Source organism: Schistocerca nitens, chromosome 2 (assembly GCF_023898315.1).
Source record: "Schistocerca nitens isolate TAMUIC-IGC-003100 chromosome 2, iqSchNite1.1, whole genome shotgun sequence".
NCBI lineage: Eukaryota > Metazoa > Arthropoda > Insecta > Orthoptera > Acrididae > Schistocerca > Schistocerca nitens.
In genome coordinates, this window is record NC_064615.1 from 653,354,803 (window position 1) to 653,377,099 (window position 22,297).

General features: G+C 38.2%; 1 protein-coding gene across 3 annotated transcripts in view; it reads left to right on the top strand.

Moving 5' to 3' along the window:
• Nucleotides 1-22,297, top strand: part of LOC126236771 (nucleoprotein TPR-like) — a 315,616-nt gene that overhangs the window by 58,239 nt on the left and 235,080 nt on the right. For all 3 annotated transcript variants that reach the window (XM_049946344.1, XM_049946342.1, XM_049946343.1), the window contains exons 7-8: nt 2,059-2,234; nt 3,715-3,927. In XM_049946344.1, coding sequence (XP_049802301.1) covers nt 2,059-2,234; nt 3,715-3,927 — 389 coding nt within the window. The remainder of the gene's footprint in view (nt 1-2,058; nt 2,235-3,714; nt 3,928-22,297) is intronic.

The following is a 22,297-nucleotide window of genomic DNA, read 5'->3' on the forward strand; positions in this document are numbered from 1 at the left end:
TATTTGAAGTTACAGAACTTACGTATTTCTGGACAATCATATATTAAAAACCAATCAACATAAGCCACTAACACCTTCACATCACATGAAATTCCTGACTGTATGTTTAAGATGTACAATCAGAAACAGATCACCAATGTAAACTCCATTTGCAAATATTTCAGTGGACAAGTTGTAATCTCGCTCCCATATTGATAATTTTTCTCAAGTGGCACATGTGATAAATTGTTGCCAGTGGAATAGCAGCAATGAAATTTGTTATCCCGGCAGTCAGAAATATTTCACTGTTTTTTTAATGGGTTAGAATTTCAGAGGTGGTGGTGAGGGTAGGATGTGGAAGTACAGTGAGTAGTGGGGATGTTTATAATCACTTTTATCATATAGATTTCTTTGTTTTCCTGTAGTAATTCATGATTTTCTGGGTGGTGGTTACAGGTAGACTTTATAGCTCATCTTAAATAGCTGCAAGTGAAACAAAACATCTGCTAACTTCATTTATGAAGCATAGGAAATTATGAATGAGCAATGTGATGGGTGGTCCAAGTCCCACTTATATTTTGTAATGTTCACTTCCAGTCAGTCGTAGCACAAACCGTTACCAAGAGCAGCATACAGTGGAAAAGTCACAGACTCTATAAGTGCACTTTTACATCACTTTTAAATGTGTGTGTTGGCAGTCCTAGAGTTTGCTTACTGAAGTTAAGTACTGGCAAGCGATTAAGTCTTTTTGTAATTCTAAAAGTGTAACTTAATAATTTTATCACCAAGTGGCAGCAGAACACACACATAAGACTGTTGTAATTTGCAAGATTTCGGAGCCAGTGGCTCCTTTGGCAGGAGGGTTGAAGGGGAAGGAAGAAGGGTGAAGGAAAAGGACTGGAGAGGTCTAGGAAGAGGGGTAGATTTCAAGGTCACCCAGAACCGCGGGTCAAGGGAGACTTACTGTACCGTGCCATACTATTCTCATCCTGTACGGTAAGTCTCCCTTGACCCGCGGTTCTGGGTGACTTTCCCGAAATCTACCCCTTCTCTTAGACCTCTCCAATCCTTTTCCTTCACCCTTCTTCCTTCTTCTTCAACCCTTCTGCCTGAAGAAGGAGCCACTGGCTCCAAAAGCTTGCAAATTACAACAGTCTTTTATGTGTGTCGTCTGCCGCCGCTTTGTGAGTAGATTTTTTATCCATCCAACTAAATTATTTTGTCAATAATTGATTGTTTTTGTTGTTATCAAAGTGTAACTTGTCATGTTTGTTAACTGTACATATAGGATATTCATTAGAAATTAATTAAAATGTTCTTTCATACCTATCTCTTGAGTAGTTTTGGTGTTGTTAAGTTCAGTGTGCCACAGTGGCTTTCTAGTATTATTGTTAAACTACTGTGGCTCTTTACTATTTATTGCACGAATTGAGAGGAAAGTCAAACATATTCCATGCTCCAGTGTATATAAAGGCATCGAGTAGTTGTAAGACCACTTTTTTCTGGGAATATAATTATGTGCAGTGCAATCTGCAGTTATTGGTTTGGACTTACTGGACGACTTGGGTGGGAAAGTAGATATTTGGTGATTATATGGAAGTCTTCAGATGTGTGTTATGGTGCAATAAATATGCTGAATTAAATTGTATTTTTATGATTTTTTTGCTAGATAGGATATGATAAAAAGTGGTATTTTGTGTGTAGATAATATAGCTGTGAGTACATTGTCCTAAGAGTAATAAAAATCCAATAGTTTCCTACAACTTGCTTGCTAAGACTGTGGAAGCACTGCCAACATCTTTTTGATACTCTGATTGTAATGTGGTACAATCACTTGATACACAATACTAAGGAAAATTGCTACTATACGTTTCAAAAAACTAAAATGTAGTGTCACTTAAGTTGAGTCAGATGTAGTAGATGTCAACTGAGAAAAATATAAGTTGCACTGAAAATAGCTTTATTACAGTGTTTATTGTTATTTGTAATGTGCAGGTTTTCTCATATTTCATTAGCATTCACTTACTAAAATGTGTGCCAGGAGAATTATTTAATATTACTGAATTTAATTTTACACAGAGGCTATTGAGAAATCCCTAGAAATGTCTCCTGAAGCATCACATGTTAGCCGTTTGCTGAAATCAGGAATGACAACCACTCAACTATATATGCAGTATGCTGATATGTCTGAGAAACTTATGCTGGAGAAGGAAAATAGCCGCAAACTCACTTTGTATCTGAACACAGTTATGAAGGTATGTATATGTAATTTTGTAGTAGGCTTCACCAGCCAGAATCAATTGACATAAGAGTTTGCTGATTATGCTACTGCGTCATAATGTAAAAAGCTATATTGGGAAACCAACATTTTGACCACAATTGCAGTGGCCTTTTTCTGGGTATACGGAGTGGATGGATGCAGTCTATTGAGTAGACAGGAGACCACTGCAACCCTGGCCAAAACGCTGATTTTGCCAGTATAGTTGTTCACATTATGACATCCTACCATACTCAGAAAATTTTTATGTTGAGGTGTGTTCACTTTTTGAACACTTTTCTTCGTGAAATTTCTATTTAAGTCAGCTTCATCTTGTCTTTGCACAATGATCTTGGAAGCTTTACTTCACATGCCTGTGGAGCCCATTTTAGCATATAGTGTTGAAAGGTATACAGAGGAAAGTGAAACTAAATTCTCATTTTGGTAAGAAAAGAGAAACTAATGTGTAATTGTGATCCTTCTTCAGGTCAACTAAGCAAGGTGTTACTGTTTGTAGACAATGGACTTGCTTTGGGAGGAGTGAGGCTAAAATCCATGTCTGGACACTTTGATTTATGTTTTATCCCTAGTTTCTTAAAATCATATTTTTTGAGTGCCAGGAAGGTTTCTTTGGGGAGATTATAACTAGTTTCCCACACCATCCATGTTAGATCTGAATGTCTGCTCTTCCTTTAATAATGTTGTAGTTTGCTGAGACATTATGCTTGCCCTTTCTGTCTTCTTTCTACTCAATTGAGCTGTATCGAACAATATATCTTTCCACAGCTACTCTACCACAAATGTAATCTTTACCTTCAACTGTGGAAACATTGTCACTCACATGAATAGTGCTAAATTACACCTTTGGGTATGGATTGGATGTAAATTAAGAAGTCAAATTATTTCATTAATTGCTTTTTGCACTAATATCACTCACTTTCCTCTGTTACATCAGTTTCTTCAAATTGAGCTTCAGTTTCATTGGAAATAGAACAGAAAATAGAATTTGTTAATTTCAATGAAATACTCCAATTGCCAATTATATTGTAGTTTTATACACATAACCAGTTTCAGTTAAAATAAGAATCATCTGCAGGTGTAAAAGAACAACAGCTGTACTAACATAACATGGTTGTACACTTGGAAATTACTTGTTATTAAGTTGAATCTGATAGTATGAGTGAACCTGCAACATAATTGCCATGTGGAGCATTTTATTTCAACAAGCATGGAATCAACAGTTGCAGCAGAATTAAAGTGCGTCAAGGAGTGGTAATGTAACTACTCTCTCATGAGCAAAACAAAATAGAACTTGACTAAGCTTTGTACTGCTTCTTATTTACAATTTGCATTCAATAATATAAGAAAGGGAACATTTGTAAAGAATGTGAGATACCAATACAAGTATGTGTCCACGAACCAGTGTTACAATATATTTTAAAATTTTCAGAAACGTGAGTTTCATTCTACATTTACAGGAAGTTGAAGAAAGAGTGCCAACCCTGCGACAACAGTCACTGGAATTTGAATCCATGAAGGAGCAGTATATAGCTATGAAGAATACATATGATGAAGCCATGGCAAAGATAAACTTACTTACTGCTGAGGCCAATGAAGCTACAAGAGAGTCTGCACGTCTCACACGTGAGATAAAGAGGCATATGGATGATAAAGCAACTTTGTCTCGTCAGGTAACGTGTTATAGTGATACTATGAAAGGCTGTTCAAGTGAAATGTGTGCCTGATAAAACAGTTGGAGCTATATATGTATTTAGGAGGGAGGAAAAAAATAGATGTATGACATTTTCTGTCTACTAATTGCCTCTTGGTGAAACAAGGAAAAATTATCACAAAAGATAAGACAAGTTTTGAAACATACTAATAACTTTGAGCATCACAAGTGCTTCCAAAATTTCATATTCAACTGTGAGGTACACACTTGACCAAGTAACAGTACAAAAAATTCTGTTAATATTGTTGGTCTTTATTAAAGGTTTGTCAGTTCCCTATTTCTCTAACCTGTCCTCCTCCCCTTTACCATCTGAGTTATCCTGTAGTTGGCTCCTCCTGTAAGGGCCATTCCATGCAAAGTGGTCCAGAGGTTCCTGCATGACCATCAGAGATTTTGATGAAATTTTGTATGAACATTTGCCCATGTTCCTAATAGACATTGTTAAAGTTTCACAGTCACTAATTCAATACCTCTGGAGATGTAGTTGTTCGTTTGACGCCGTAGCACAGCTGGCAACAGTACATACGTGAGTTTTTGGCAACTTTGAGACATATCTCGGGCAGGGTTTTCTTGAAAAATACAAAACTAGGCTGTCTTGTACAGCATTTTGCACTCTCTTAAGCAAAATAATAATAATAATAATAATAATAATAATAATGGATTTGCTGTACAGTTTTTATATGGATAGTATGAATCAAAGGCAGCCAAAAAAATAAATGCTAAAAAAAAGTGAAGTTTAGCTTTTTGTATCTTTGGAAGTAATTGTGGGATAAACCTTAAACTTGGCACATATAAACTTACCAACACAATGTCTTAGAATATAAAATTTAATCCTGCTATTGCATTCCAGTAGTTTACAAATTGAAGACAATGTTGACAATTTTTTTAAAAACATCAAAAAATGGCTGTTTTTGGCCCACTTTCACAAAAAAGTCTTCTGCAAACTCTTTATCTATATTAATTGGAAAGACCATTTTGCATCTTTTATTATGTTCTGCAGTTATTGAGTACTGTCTGGGGAAGAAAATATCAAAAGTATTATTGACTAAAAAGTCAGATAAAGTCTATGTATCTTGAAAAACTTTAGAAAGGTCTGTCTTTTATCGCAGCTCATCATGACATACTGTAATCTGTTGTTCCGCTGTAATTACAGAATCATGTTGGTTGTAAACTTCACAATTTAACTGTGCGTTGCCAAGGCAGTGGAGATCGTGGGGGTAGAATTCCTGCATAACAGCTGCAGCATACATCGTATAAATAGGCTTCAGGTTTTACACTTTTGTCACATTGTATAGATTTTGGTGAAGTTCAAGCAGTGTTCCTGACATTGTTTTGGAGTGGACTGATTTTATGAGAATTATTAGGATGTCTTTCTATTTTGTTGTGCTAATGACATGATAGTTAATTCTGGTTTAAAGTATAGTGTACTTAGTGCTAGCATAGGTTGCGGTTTATGTGGAAAATTAGTGTACTGATGAAAAATTGTATAAATGTGTTGCTGCGGTCCACAGTAGCTTAACCACTCCTAGTCCTGTTCAAATGAGGAAACCAGCGTTGCCATCACCGCAGGGCCCTGCTCTGTAGCAGTGCAGCAGCAACAATGGGTGGATTTCTTTACCACAGATTTCCAAACCTGTTAAGGCTTTCATTACACAAGATACCAAGCCTAAAGAATCATTCCTGTAGGTGTCAGAAGCCAAAGTAAGAAGAGGTATCTTGTAGGATCCTAATGTTGTGTTTACTTAAAGTTAATTGAATTTTTTAGAGGTTTCATTAATTTTACTGTAGAATGTTATGAGGAAAACTGTCAGCCAGATGATGTTGCTGATGGGATTGTTTACGAAGAAATTTTGGTAAGACAGAACCCAAGGAAATCACACTTTTCAAATGTCGTTACCTCAAATTACTAGAGCCACAAAAAAGAGAAAGCTGTTATTTTTATTGGATTCCTTAGCCATTCCATTTTTTATAAAAAAAGAATTTCGTAAAACTGAATGCTGTAGAGATGCCTAAAAAACAAAAAGAATAATTTTCAGTTTTTCTGTCTCAAGCTCTTTTCCTCATCGTCAGGACTTTTGATATGATCTTCTGGAGAGAGTGCTAAACTGTTACAGAACATAATAAAAGACGTCAGATTTAATTTGAGGACTAGTGGAACATGAACCCAGTTTCAGTGCACATCCAACTTTTTTTTAGGGTCGTAAATGCTCGCATTGCACACCAGATGTAGGTTTTAGGTGGTTTAGAACATTGTCTTATCTAATGAAACTGGGTTAAAAGATGTTGCAGAAGTCTTTTTTTGTAAAAGTGAAATAGCCATTTTTGGCATTATTAAAAAATTGTGTAGTTTACCTTAACTTTGTAAACTATTAGGAACCTGTAGAAGAATGAAATTGTACCATCTGAGACCTTGTATTGGTAAGTTAATATGTGCAAAGTTACATTTTCATCCTACAGTTGCCTTTGGAGATATAAAAAGGGAAACTTCCAAATTTTTCCAAGAGTGAGAGTGTGTTTTTCCAAGAGTGAGAGTGTGTTTTTCCAAGAGTGAGTTTTTTCGTTCAGATTATCCATATGAAAATTGCTCAGCAAATCCTTTTTACTATTTTGCTTAAGAGATTGCAAAAAGTTGTAGAATATGGACTAGGTTTGCTTCTTTCAAGAAACTATTGCTGGAGATATTACACCTCAAAGTTGCCGAAAATTTAAGGAAGCTCTGCAAAGGTCTATATCACCGGAAGTACTGATTTAGTGATTGAGAGATTATACCAATGTATATTGTGAACAAGTGTGAATGTTCACACTTTTAATGGAAGTGCAAGCTTCTTGTCAAATTTTACAAAATAACACAAATATTAATGCTGAGGTGTTGAAATTTATTCTTGTGTTGTTCCTGCAAACTATACTGTCAGAAAAATGAGCATTTGCGACATGATAAAACTGCATGCCAGGCTGTGACTCAAAACTGGATACATTCCTTTTGCAGACAGTGTGCTGCCTATTACTCCATCAGAGTTTTCAAGGAACACTGTGTGCCTTTTAGTGCATGATAAGTTTATCCGAAATGGTGGCACATTGAGTAGTGTCGCGGTCTTGCAGTTTTTCTCCATGAGTTTGAAACCATATTATTGTTTTTCATCTGCCTACTTATATCCTTGGTAGATTACTATTTGCAAGTGCCAGTTTTCTGAAAAATGATTAATTATGCATGGTTTGCGGCGAAATAGTCAATGCCTGAAATCTAAAGCAATGTTATTTCCCAAGTGAGATTTACGTGAAGAAATGTCACTGTGGTAAACTTGCCTTTGTGCAGTGCTCATGGTATTCAAAATTTCTGTTTCGAATGTTTCTATGATTGGTATCATCCAAAGGCATGCAACAAGTCTACCTGTATAATGAACATAAGAATAAAATGTAAGAATGAATGTAAGAATTGATTTAAGAATGGAATATAGTAATGTGAGAATTTTAAAAAGATTAAAATTGCTCAAAATACCACACACGCACACAGTGTGTAGTAAATGTATGACACTTATTGTGAAACTTAGTTGTAATTTTATAGTGAATACAAAACCCTAGCAACATTAAAGGTGATATGAAACATTTGTTTCTTTACCTTATACAAACATGGACAGATAAATGAAATGAAATAAAATTTAAAAAATCGAGTCTCGAACATTGGGCGCAGAAGTATGAAGCTGTGACGCTAGCCAGTGCATTGTGCCTCCACATTGGTTCAACTTCCTGGTTGTTAAAAGGCATATAAATTATGATGAAAACTTGGACTGTCATTTTCTCAGAAACAGTCAAATACAAGGGTATTTCGGAAAGTAAAAGATACACTGTACGCCAGAGGAACAGAAGAGTTTTGGCAAGCAAGTTGACAACACTGGTGTTAACCTTGAACCGTTAGCTTTCTCCTCACAGTCATTCGGCAGTTGAACGTTGCTTCTGGTTGGAGTAGGTAGTGTTTAAACTGGCTGCACAGATTCAGAATCTCGCCAAATGCGAAGTGCTCTCCATCATACGATTTCTTCATGCAAAAGGTCAGCCACCAGTGGATATTCACAAAGAAATTGTTTCTGTTTATGGGAACATTATGAATCAACAAAATGTAACAAAATGGTGTCGTCATTTCTCTGAAGGTAGGACCGATGTTTATGACGAACAAAGAACAGGTCGGCCATCTGTGATCTCTGATGGCCTTCTTCGGAGAACGGAGGAAGCAATTCGTGCGAATAGACATCTCACATTGAAAGAATTGCTCCAGATCATACCGGATGTGTCCGTGACAACTCTTTGACGTTGTGACTGTCAAGTTAGAGTACAGGAAATTGTGTGCGCGCTGGGTCCAAAACTGTTAACAAAAGAACACAAAAAGAAAAGGATGGGCTTTGCACACGACTTCCTCACACGCTATGCTGAAGCAAGTGATGAGTTCCTTGATCATATTGTGACAGGTGACGAGACCTGGGTTTATCACGATACATCTGAATCCAAGCAACAATCAATGCAATGGTGCCATTGGAATTCACCAAAAGCCAAGAAGTGCAAAACATCGATTTCAGCGAAGAAAATCATGGCTTCTGTATTTTGGGACAGGCAAGGCATTCTTCTGGTGAAATTTATGCCTCCTGGAACGACAATGCTGCTGCATATTGCCTGACTTTGAAACGTCTTCGAAGGGCAATTCAAAACAAACGCAGGGGAATGCTGACAAGTGGAGTCCTCTTGCTTCATGACAATGCTCGGCCTCACACAGCGCTCGTAACCAAAGCACTACTCAAACAATTCAAATTGGATGTATTGAACCATTCACCATACAGCCCAGACCTTGTGCCCACCGACTTCCATGTCTTTCGTTACCTGAAGTCACATCTTGGTGGAAAATCATTCCACGACAATGAAGAGATCAAAGATGAAGTTGAAATGTGGTTCCGACAACAGGCGGCAACCTTCTATGACTGTGGGATACAAAAGCTTGTGCACCGACTTAACAAATCTTTGGATAACGGGGGTGATTGTACCGAAAAATAACAAATAATCCAGTTAATAAGATGTAACTGCTGTTTTCTAAATAAATGTTCTATTTAAGGACTGCGAGCCATTGTACCTTTACTTTTCAAAACGCCCTCGTATCTACAGATACGCTGAGGTACGTTTACTTATTTTGACCCCTTTTCTACTCGGCGATCCCCTTGTGGGTCTGGGGGTTAGGCCAGCATTACACTATCAAATTTCTGTGTCAAATATCTTTGTCAAAGAAATTTGATGGTGTAATAGGGAACTTTATCAAGTGTCGTCAAATATTTGATCAAATCTAGGCCCTCGCTGTAGATTTGATCAAAGAAGTCACTTGTCTTCTGTTCACTGCAATATGACATGTTACCACGTGGAGTGCTAGCTTCGCTGCAGCGTTCTGTCGTCTGCAGTGTTTTTATAAACATTGCGAGTAAATACAGTTGGTGTGTACTGACAACTACGAAATTCATTAGAAATGTATGAAGCTGCTGATGCACTTTTCAACGTGAGGCACCCTGAATACAAAAATAGACGAAGAAGATTGAAGACCTAACCTAACCTAAACCAACCCTCTCCTGTAGCAAGGAATCGGAGTGTTATAGTAAGCCTGTCTTCTGCTAATATAGCAGTTCTTAAGCGAGTATTGTGCTTTGTGATATGAGGATACACTTCACTGAACACATCCAGAAATGTATGCGCATCCATTCTTAAGCAATTGATGTACAACTTGACGTCCTCCACTATAAGCTCACATAACAAGTTTTGTTGAATGCTTTTATGGTGTCATTGTAAAACCCATGGCTTCACCCAGGTATGTTTCCTTTTTTCCCCCCCCCTACTTCTCTTCCTCACGTGCTCACAGTGCAATTGTGGCACATGCAACTGCTGTGGTTAATAAAAAGTTGTTGTCAGCCATCTTGAACTATGACGAAAAATGTAATGACAGTGTAATACACCCCCTCCCCCCCCCCTTTTTTTTTTTTTTTTTTTTTTTTTTTTGCCACATCGAAGATCTTTGTCAAATATATTTGAAGAATATTTGATCACATCTTTGATCAAATCCTTGACAAAGAAATTTGATCGTGTAATACCGGCCTTAGAATAGGCCCAAGGTATCCCTGTCTGTTGTAAGAGGCGACTAAAAGGAGTCTAAAATAAAAATTTAAAACAGTCTTGATCACAATCTTTTTTTATTGGTGTTATTGACCGGTTTCAACTATATGAAAGAGTCGTCTTCAGAGTCTGTAAAGATATATTGCCAAAGTAGTATAGACATTATAATAAGCAAATAAAAAAAAGATAAATAGTAATAAATTATACCGGAGCGGTGGATGGACACTGCTAGATGAGTTTCATCGACCCTCAACGCTCGTGTAACTGCTGACTGTGCATGGAGGGAACAGGTATTACTAGGGCTGGTCACACCCACCGTTCCGAGTATGATATCATAAGTAGCCAATCAGAAAACACATTCATGATTAATAACTTAATACATAACTACAAAGGAACAGTTACATTTGGAATACATCGTAAAGTCAATAACTGATCATTATTTGTCAATGAATATAAATTATAATATAAAAATGATTCATTGGTATCAAATAAGGCTTAGAGTATGCTGCCCTCTAAACTCAGAACTACAAAATCTGCACCAAAGATTGTCATTGCCACAGTGTTTACATGGATAATCAAGATGGCAATGGCGTCCTGTTCTGCCGTGGACATTAGTGGTGCTGTCAAAGATTGTATTAGGGGCGTGTTATCTACCGATGCAAACGCAACTGCTGAGCACTATGCTCAGTCTTCCGTGTCATAGAATTATCTCCCAGCATTTTGCACCCTCAAACAGCGGATGGAAAGGAAAGCCCTCTCATTCACTGAATGTCACAGTGAACCCTACAGTGCTCCATTTACAGAGTGGGAGATCCTCAACATCCATGCACATTGCCCCGAAATAGCTCCTGGGCCAGATCAGATCCACAGTCAGACGATCAAACATCTCGTCTGACTACAAGCGACATCTCATCATCATCTTTAGCCAGCTCTGGTGCGATGGCGTCTTTCCTTCGCAGTGGCAGGACAACACCATCATTCCAGTGCTCAAACCCGGTAAAAACTCGCTTGATGTGGATAGCTATTGGCTCATCAGCCTCACCAACGTTTTTTGTAAGCTGTTAGCATGTATGGTAAGTTAGCGGTTGCGTTGTGTCCTGGAGTTACATGGCCTACTGGCTCCAGCCAGGGTCGCTCTACCATTGATAATTGTTTTCCCTCAAGTCTACCATCTGAACAGCCTTTTCCAGATGCCAACATCTGGTTGCTGTCTTTTTGATTTATGAAATGCTTACGACACAACCTGGCAACATCATATCATTGCCACAGTATATGAGTGGGTCTCCGGAGCCCGCTCCCGATTTTTATATTAAAATTTCCTTTCACTCCGTACTTTCTGGCCAAAAAGATTACACGGAGACCGCTTCTGGAGATCAGCATCCCTGTAACTGACCTGCGATCATTACTTTTCGCAAAGTTTTTCAGCTTTGTGAGACAGAATGCCATAATCTCAGTAAGCACAACAAACTGTGTGCCCTTAAGGAGACTACGAATGTGTGGAGGACCTTCACGCGGGCCTCCCGCAGGGACTGTGTGGTTCTCTGCTGGCTCCGCATTGGCCATACGTGGTTAACACATGGCTACCTGCTTTGTCATGAGGACCCACTTCGGTGTCACTGTGGCTCGCATGTCACTGTTGTCCACATCTTGCTGGACTGCCCACTTTTAGCCACTCTGCGGCACACTTTTAACCTTCCCAGCTCCCTACCTTCGGTGTTGGGCGACGGTTCCTCATCAGCAGATTTAGTTTTTCATTTTATTCTTGAGGGGAGTTTATCATACCATCTAAGGGTGGGCATTTAGCCTTCTCTCTGACGTCGCTACCATCCCTCCCTCTGTCGCACTTTCCTTACATTTGTTTGTCTTGTTGGTTGTCTTTTCCATACATTTGTTCATCTCGCCTTGTCTTTTTGGGGTGGACATTTTAATGTGTTGCAGAGTGGCTAGCTCATCCTCTTTTATTATTGTGATCAGCCAGCCCAGACCAGCTGCTCTATGGTTTTAATACCTTCTCCTACTTTTCCTTGTGGTGTATGTTTTCCCCGTTTTTTTGTTCGTTCTATTCGTTTTCTTTTTGGGTGTGGTGTCAGGTGTTTTTGTACCTTGAGCCTTGCTTGCGTCAGGAAAAAGGGACTGATGACCCTGTAGTTTGGTAGTTTTTTACCCCATACTAACCAACCAATCCACTCAGCAAAATTACTGGAAAATCGAGTGGTGGCATTTGCCATGTACTGCTATTTAACGTAGAATTGCAAATAACTTTATTCACACATTAGAAGACATTCAACATGGTTGAAATACATTAACACATTAAGTCTTCCAACTACTATAGTACAAAATGGAGACACCATAAACTGGAAAACTAGAATTATGATCACAGAAGGAATGGTTGTAGGGTTTGCCGATCCCTTGTAGTGTTGTGAAGGTCGCAGTTGAACTCTGTTATGGACCATGCGCAGTGCACAAAACCCAACATAAAGCACTTAGTAACAGCTACGACACAGCTGCTTGTATAGGTTGACAGTGCTGCAGTCAAGGTAGTTCAGACCCAACCTTTACTGGTATCCGATGCAACCACTGTTCAAAGGATCAGCTTTCTAAAGTGTTGTGTTAAAGTGTCTGCATTCACTATGTTACATGGGGTTCCCAAAACCAGATTTCATAAACTGAGATTACCAAGTATGGATGTAGTTGGTCTTCTAAACATTCCTAATATTGATTCTATAAATTCAGTTCCATTTACTGGATTTCAACTTCCACAGCCGATTTTTGTTTCCATTTAAATGCACAAATGTTTTTGAAATGTGCTTGGGTTGACAGGTTATGTCTTATTGCTAAAAATTTTCTGTTAATATGAGTGTAGTGACTTTCTGTGCAGTGAAGGAGAAGTAGAAATATTAGAATGAGTGTGGGGTTGTGTACTTCTAATATTTACTGAAGAGAATCAACCAATGTGCTGATTAAATCAGAAACCAGAACAACTGATTTCCAGATCAATGTTTGACCCTTAACATGTAAACACAACAGCAAAAAACAGTTCCTGAAATTTGTTTTTCATCTTCTGGATGTTGCCACATGTTAGCACAGTGATGATACAAACTTTTGTACTTTAGTTAGCAGACAAGCCTACATGTGTCTTTGTTCTAAGATGCTAGGTTGCATGGCAGAGTCAGACATACCATTACAAGAAGTGTATAGAGACTATTCAGCCACTCACAATTGACATTGCACTAGAACATTGAGCTCACAAATGGTGTCATTGCATTCGTGCACTTTCTGTTTTGCAGACACTTTCTTATACCTGTTATCTTTGCAAATTGAGCTTTGCCAGATGGTATGCAATACCAGTAATTGAAATTCATTACATTTTCAATATTTATATGCAGAAAATAGAGCTACTGAGACTTGAAACATTCTCTGATAAAATAGTTCATCTGTGTGCAATTCGCTGTGAAATAGTATTAATTAGGTAATTTCGTTTTTTCAAATTGTGAGCAATTTTTTTATTCAACTAAGCCTGTGCACAAGCAACTGAAGCTCATGTTGGTTAGTCGAAAATTTATTGGCCTTAAGATAAATAGACAGCTTAAATACATGACAATAAGCAGAACAAAACAGCTTCTAAAGAGCTGGTACAGTTTATCACAGTAAAATGCTAGGGCTGCCAAATACAATAAATATGTAGTAAAATAGACCAAGAGATTTATTTTATTTATTTATAAATAAAAAACAAGGATGCTGTGACGTACCAAACGAGAAAGCGCTGGTAGATAGACACAATAAAAAAACACACAAACACACACACAAATTTCAAGCTTTTGCAACCCAAGGTTGCTTCATCAGGAAAGAGGGAAGGAGAGGGAAAGACGAAAGGATGTGGGTTTTAAGGGAGAGGGTAAGGAGTCATTCCAATCCCGGGAGCAGAAAGACTTACCTTAGGGGGAAAAAAGGACAGGTATACACTCGTGCACACACACACACATATCCATCCACACATATACAGACACAAGCAGACATATTTTTCTTTAGATCTGGTGTGAAAAAAGGCGAGAAGGTGTTGGTTACAGCTGGGCTATGTTGGACTTGGGTTGGTAGACAACGATGTGCACAAAGGTTAGGTGGTTGTGTTGCCGCCAAAACACGTCAAAGGAGGGAGAAATTCGGGAAAATTTCGTAAAAACTGCGTGTAATATATTAAAAGGAGTGGTTTTGTGGTGGCAGATTATGAAAATGAGGCTACCAATTGTCTGACGAAGAAATACTGACGTTAAAACCTGTGGGAAGCGGATAAAAATTATCAGTGATGTGGGAAAAACGGAAATGGAAATAAAGCGAAAGTTATTAGAACTAGACGAAATGGTTGTTTAAAAGGTGAAAGGAACTGTTTGTGAACTAGAAATGGTGGATTTTATAGCGGTGGTAGTGTTGAAAGCGGTAAAAAAAAAAATTCTTCTTGGTTATGGTTTGGAAGTGGGTTACGTATTATTGAATATATATAGGCGGGATAAAATTGTATAGCAGATTATGGTAAAAAGGAGAAGGTGAATACAAAGTGAAACTACTGGCAAAAACAGAAAGAGAAAATAAGACGACAGAAAAGATTTCGAAATGCAACAGTGACAATAACAACGTAATTGTTGCGTTCAAATTACTGATATCAATATAATAGAGGGAAACATTCCACGTGGGGAAAATTATATCCAAAAACAAAGATGATGTGACTTACCGAACGAAAGCGCTGGCAGGTCGATAGACACACAAACAAACACAAACACACACAAAATTCAAGCTTTCGCAACAAACTGTTGCCTCATCAGGAAAGAGGGAAGGAGAGGGAAAGACGAAAGGATGTGGGCCCCAAGGGAGAGGGCAATGAACCACTCCAATCCCGGGAGCGGAAAGACCCACCCTAGGGGGGAGAAAAGGACGGGTACACACTCTCTCGCGCGCGCGCACACACGCACACACACGCACACACACACACACACACACACACACACACACACACACATATCTAAAGACAAAGAGTTTGGGCAGAGATGTCAGTTGAGGCGGAAGTGCAGAGGCAAAGATGTTGTTGAATGACAGGTGAGGTATGAGTGGCGGCAACTTGGCATTCAACAACATCTTTGCCTCTGCACTTCCGCCTCGACTGACATCTCTGCCCAAACTCTTTGTCTTTAAATATGTCTGCTTGTGTCTGTATGTGTGGATGGATATGTGTGTGTGTGCGAGTGTATACCTGTCCTTTTTTCCCCCTAAGGTAAGTCTTTCCGCTCCCGGGATTGGAATGACTCCTTACCCTCTCCCTTAAAACCCACATCCTTTCATCTTTCCCTCTCCTTCCCTCTTTCCTGACGAAGCAACCGTTGGTTGCGAAAGCTAGAATTTTGTGTGTATATTTGTGTTTGTTTGTGTGTCTATCGACCTGCCAGCGCTTTTGTTTGGTAAGTCTCATCATCTTTCTTTTTAGATATATTTTTTCCACGTGGAATGTTTCCCTCTGTTGAGACTTACCAAACAAAAGCGCTGGCAGGTCGATAGACACACAAACAAACACAAATATACACACAAAATTCAAGCTTTCATGAATAAACACAAACCATAAAAACAAAACTAGACAGAAACATTAAAGAATGAACCAACCATCAACAATTATTAACCAAACAAAGAGGGATCAAAAAAATAGTTATAAATAAATACTTTAACATAAAGATAAACCAAAAGAATTAAAAAAATCATTCCCATGAGAACGAATTATTGAAACTAAAATAGAAAGACCTAAAGCACCTTCACAAACAGAAAAAACCAAAAAAATAACAGGAAAAAAATAATCATAATCAAACTCAATAAGAAAAACAATAACCAATATAAATAAAGAAAGAACAATATATTCTAATCTCAAAAGAACCATTAATAAATGCTTACGTTTAGAAGAAAAAACATAAACACCAGCAAAGTAAATCAATAAAGAAGTAAAGACAGAAAATATAAACATTAGTTTTAATAGTTTAAAAAAAACGCCGGTCTTGTAAACCGGAAATAAGTCCAGGCCCCACTTTTAAAACTTCAGAGGTAGAAAGCTTTCCATCATCGGTCTCCAAAACCGATATTTTTAATAAACTAACCCCTGAAATGATTAAAATAATAATTATATCGCTATCAAACGTAATAAATATTAATTTTATTAAATTAAGACACCCAATATCAATAATACTTTTCATTATCCTACAAACTTTTCTAGTTGGATTAGTAACAGGAACAATAATGGAAAGATATTGGTTATCATATATTTTATTTTTAACGTTTCTTGGTGGTATATTAGTTCTATTTATTTATATTACGAGAATTGCATCAAACGAAATATTTCAACCTAAATCAATTACGATAATTATTACATTAACAATATGAATATTTATTATATCAACATTAATTATTTTAGATATATCAATATTTATAGACTTTTTCAAAAATACTGAAACTATAAATATTGATAATTCAATCAATTATCAAGAAATAACAATATCTTTAGAAAAACTATATAATAGACCAACATTCATTATTATAATAATAATAATAATTTATTTATTTTTAGCACTATTAGCAGTTGTTAAAATCACCAACATTAACCAGGGACCTATTCGTAAAATAAGATAATTTACTAATGAATAAACCCTTACGATTGAGACATCCTTTAATTAAAATCATTAATAACTCTTTAGTTGATTTACCTGCACCAACAAATATTTCATTTTGATGGAATTTTGGGTCCCTACTAGGGTTATGTTTGGTAATTCAAATTGTAACTGGACTATTTTTAGCTATACATTATACATCAAATATTGAAATAGCATTTAGTAGTGTAGTTCACATCTGCCGAGACGTAAATAATGGCTGAATTATTTGAACCTTACATGCAAATGGAGCTTCTATATTTTTTATTTGTATTTATTTACATGTCGGACGAGGAATTTACTATGGATCTTATATATACATACACACCTGAATAATTGGTACAGTAATCCTATTCTTAGTTATAGCAACTGCATTTATAGGATATGTTTTACCTTGAGGTCAAATATCATTCTGAGGTGCAACAGTAATCACTAATTTATTATCAGCAATCCCATATTTAGGAACAGATTTAGTTCAATGAGTATGAGGAGGGTTTGCTGTTGATAATGCAACATTAAATCGATTCTTTACATTCCATTTTGTATTACCATTTATTATTGCTGCTATGGCAGCAATTCATTTATTCTTCCTTCACCAAACAGGGTCTAATAACCCTTTAGGGCTAAATGGAGATATTGAAAAGATCCCATTTCACCCATACTTTACTTTCAAGGACTCTTATTACATTTGTATTAATAACATCGTTATTAATTATACTGTGCTTGATTAATCCTTATCTCCTAGGAGATCCAGACAATTTTGTACCTGCCAACCCATTAGTAACTCCTGTCCATATTCAACCAGAATGATACTTCTTATTTGCATACGCAATTCTACGATCAATCCCTAATAAACTAGGAGGTGTTATTGCATTATTCTTATCAATTAGAATCTTAATAATTTTACCATTTTATAATAAAACACCATTCCGAGGTATTCAATTCTATCCTATAAATCAGATTTTATTCTGAATCATAGTAGTTGTTGTATGCTTATTAACATGAATTGGAAAACGACCTGTTGAAGAACCTTACATTATAACAGGACAAATCTTAACAATTATCTACTTTACATACTTCTTAATTAATGTACATGTTGCAAACGCATGAGATAAGATAATTAAGGAATAATAAGTTAATTAGCTTAGGAAAAGCATATGTTTTGAAAACATAAAACTAGAAGTTTAACTCTTCTATTAACTTTTCTTAAAAAATTTCACTAAATATATGAAATAAATAAAATTTTTAAACCAACAAAGAAAATAAAAAAATTTAAAGATAATGGCAAAAAAACTTTTTCAAGCTAAATACATTAACTTATCATAACGAAAACGTGGTAATGTACCACGAACTCAAATAAAACCAAAGGATATAACAGCAAGCTTAATAAAAAATATAAAAGAATAAAAGTCACCACCAAAAAAAATTAAAGCTAATAATATTCTTATAAAAACAATTCTAGTATACTCAGCTAAAAAAATTAAAGTAAATCCGCCTGCACCGTATTCAATATTAAACCCTGAAACTAACTCAGATTCACCTTCGGCAAAATCAAAAGGAGTACGATTAGTCTCAGCTAAACAAGAAGCAAAACAAGCTAAAGCTAAAGGGAAAGAAATAATAATAAATCAACAATAAAGCTGATAATTTATAAAATCAAACATGTTAAAACTTCCAATTAAAATAATTAAAGATAATAAAATTAAAGCCAAACTAACTTCGTATGAAATTGTTTGAGCAACAGAACGAAGAGAACCTAGTAAAGAATAATTTGAATTGGAAGACCAACCAGCAATTATAACAGTATAAACACCTAATCTAGTACAGCATAAAAAAAAACAAAAATCCATAAGAAAAAGAACATATATAAGTTAAGTAAGGGAAAATAACTCAAACACCCAAGGAAATCATTAAATTAAAGACAGGGGAAAAGTAATAAAGTAAATAATTAGATATAATAGGAATTGGCTGCTGCTTGTGTCTGTATGTGTGGATGGATATGTGTGTGTGTGCGAGTGTATACCTGTCCTTTTTTCCCCCTAAGGTAAGTCTTTCCGCTCCCGGGATTGGAATGACTCCTTACCCTCTCCCTTAAAACCCACATCCTTTCGTCTTTCCCTCTCCTTCCCTCTTTCCTGATGAGGCAACAGTTTGTTGCGAAAGCTTGAATTTTGTGTGTATATTTGTGTTTGTTTGTGTGTCTATCGACCTGCCAGCGCTTTTGTTTGGTAAGTCTCATCATCTTTCTTTTTAGATATATTTTTTCCACGTGGAATATATATAATGTGACTTACCAAACGAAAGCGCTGGCGGGTCGATAGACACACAAACATACACACAAAATTCAAGCTTTCGCAACAAACTGTTGCCTCTTCAGGAAACGGGGAAGGAGAGGAGGCAGACAGTACAGAGGCAATGATGATGATGATGATGATGATGATGATGATGATGATGATGAACGACAAGTGATGGACGAGGGGCGTCAACTTGAAATTAGGGGAGGTTGAGGCCTGGTGGGTAATGGGAAGAGAGAATATATTGAAGGGCAAGTTCCCATCTCCGGAGTTCTGACAGGTTGGTGTTAGTGGGAAGTATACAGATAACCCGGACGGTGTAACACTGCGCCAAGATGTGCTGGCCATGCACCAAGGCATGTTTAGCCACAGGGTGATCCTCATTACCAACAAAAACTGTCTGCCTGTGTCCGTTCATGCGAATGGACAGTTTGTTGCTGGTCATTCCCACATAGAAGGTTTCACAGTGTAGGCAGGTCAGTTGGTAAATCACGTGGGTGCTTTCACACGTGGCTCTGCCTTTGATCATGTACTCCTTCCGGGTTACAGGACTGGAGTAGGTGGTGGTGGGAGGGTACATGGGACAGGTTTTACACTGGAGGCCATTACATGGGTAGGAGCCAGAGGGTAGGGAAGGTGGTTTGGGGATTTCATAGGGATGACCCAAGAGGTTACGAAGGTTAAGTGGACGGCGGAAAGACACTCTTGGTGGAGTGGGGAGGATTTCATGAAGGATGGATCTCATTTGAGAGCAGGATTTGAGGAAGTTGTATCCCTGCTGGAGAGCCACATTCAGAGTCTGATCCAGTCCTGGAAAGTATCCTGTCACAAGTGGGGCACTTCTGGGGTTCTTCTGTGGGAGGTTCTGGGTCTGAGGGGATGAGGAAGTGGCTCTGGTTATTTGCTTCTGTACCAGGTCGGGAGGGTAGTTGCGGGATGCGAAAGCTGTTTTCAGGTTACTGGTGTAATGGTTCAGGGATTCAGGACTGGAGCAGATTCCTTTGCCACGAAGACCTAAGCTGTAGGGAAGGGATCGTTTGATATGAATGGGTGGCAGCTGTCATAATGGAGGTACTGTTGCTTGTTGGTGGGTTTGATGTGGACGCATGTGTGAAGCTGGCCATTGGACAGATGGAGGTTAGCGTCAAGGAAAGTGGCATGGGATTTGGATTAGGACCAGGTGAATCTCATGGAACCAAAGGAGTTGAGGTTGGAGAGGAAATTCTGGAGTTCTTTTTCACCGTGAGTCGAGATCATGAAGATGTCATCAATAAATCTGTACCAAACTTTGGGTTGGCAGGCTTGGGTAACCAAGAAGGCTTCCTCTAAGCGACCCATAAATAGGTTGGCATATGAGGGAGCCGTCCTGGTACCCATGGTTGTTCCCTTTAATTGTTGGTATGTCTGGCCTTCAAAAGTGAAGAAGTTGTGGGTTAGGATGAAGCTGGCTAAGGTAATGAGGAAAGAGGTTTTAGGTAGGGTAGCAGGTGATCGGCGTGAAAGGAAGTGCTCCATTTCAGCGAGGCCCTGGACGTGCGGGATATTTGTGTATAAGGAAGTGGCATCAATGTTCACAAGGATGGTTTCCGTGGGTAACAGATTGGGTAAGGATTCCAGGCACTCGAGAAAGTGGTTGGTGTGTTTGATGAAGGATGGCAGACTGCATGTAATGGGTTGAAGGTGTTGATCTACGTAGGCAGAGATACATTCTGTGGGGGCTTGGTAACCAGCTACAATGGGACGGCCGGGATGTTTGGGTTTGTGAATTTTAGGAAGTAGGTAGAAGGTACGGGTGCGGGGTGTTGGTGGGGTCAGGAGGTTGATGGAGTCAGGTGAAAGGTTTTGTCGGGGGCCTAAGGTTCTGAGGATTCCTTGAAGCTCCGCCTGGACATCAGGAATGGGATTACCTTGGCAAACTTTGTATGTAGCGTTGGTTGAAATCTGACGCAGTCCCTCAGCCACATACTCCCGACGATTAAGTACCAGGGTCGTGGAACCCTTGTCAGCCGGGAGAATGACGATGGATCGGTCAGCCTTCAGATCACGGATAGCTTGGGCTTCAGCTGTGTTGATGTTGGGAGTAGGATTAAGGTTTTTCAAGAAAGATTGAGAGGCAAGGCTGGAAGTGAGAAATTCCTGGAAGGTTCGGAGAGGGTGATTTTGAGGAAGAGGAGGTGGGTCCCGCTGTGATGGAGGGCGGAACTGTTCCAGGCAGGGTTCAATTTGGATAGTGGCTTGGGGAGTTGGATCATTAGGAGTAGGATTAGGATCATTTTTCTTCGTGGCAAAGTGATATTTCCAGCAGAGACTATGAGCGTAGGACAGTTAATCTTTGACGAGGGCTGTTTAGTTGAATCTGGGAGTAGGGCTGAGATTGGATAGTTTTTTAAGGTGGAGAGTGGCATGCTGTTCTAATTTGTGGTTGGCCTGTAGGAGGATGCTCTGAGCAGCCGGTGTGGATGTGGGAGAGGAAAGATTGAGGACTTTGATTAGGGATGGAGTTGACGGGTGTGTTCATTGGCTGAGTTGATGTGTAGGTGAAGGATTAGGCGGGTGAGGGCTATGGATTGTTCGGTTTGGAACTGGTATGGGACTGTTGGAAAGAAGGGTTACAGCGAGAGATGGGAACTTTAAGTGTGAGGCCTTTGGGGGTAATGCCAAATGTCAGACAAGCCTGAGAAAATAAAATATGGGAGCGTAATTTGGCTAGGGTGAAGGCATGTTTGCGGAGGGAATGTAAATAAAACTTAATGGGGTCGTTGTGGGGGTGTTGTGAGGGTGTTGTGAGGGTGACATGGTATTAGAAGGTGGAAAGTGTAACATGAGGCTAAAGTGAAAATAAAAATATATGGGGAGAGATAAAGGTGAACTAGAAAGTGACTGGAGTTCTGGCATGAAAAAAGTCGAAACTGTGTTGGTTTAAGCTCAGCTATGTTGATACTGTGCTGAACTTAGGTTGGTAAACAACGATGTGTACAAAGGTTAGGTAGTTGTGTTGCCTCCAAAACACATTAAAGGATGGAGAAAATCAGGAAAATTTCCAAAAAACTGCATGTAAATGTATTAAAAGGACTGGTTATGTGGTGGAAGATTATGAAAATGAGGCCAACAATTGTCCGACGAAGAAATAATAACGTTAAAACCTGTGGGAAGCTGCTAACAAAATGATCCCTTATATGGGAAAAACGGGAATGGAAATAAAGTGAAAGTTGTGAGAACTAGCCAA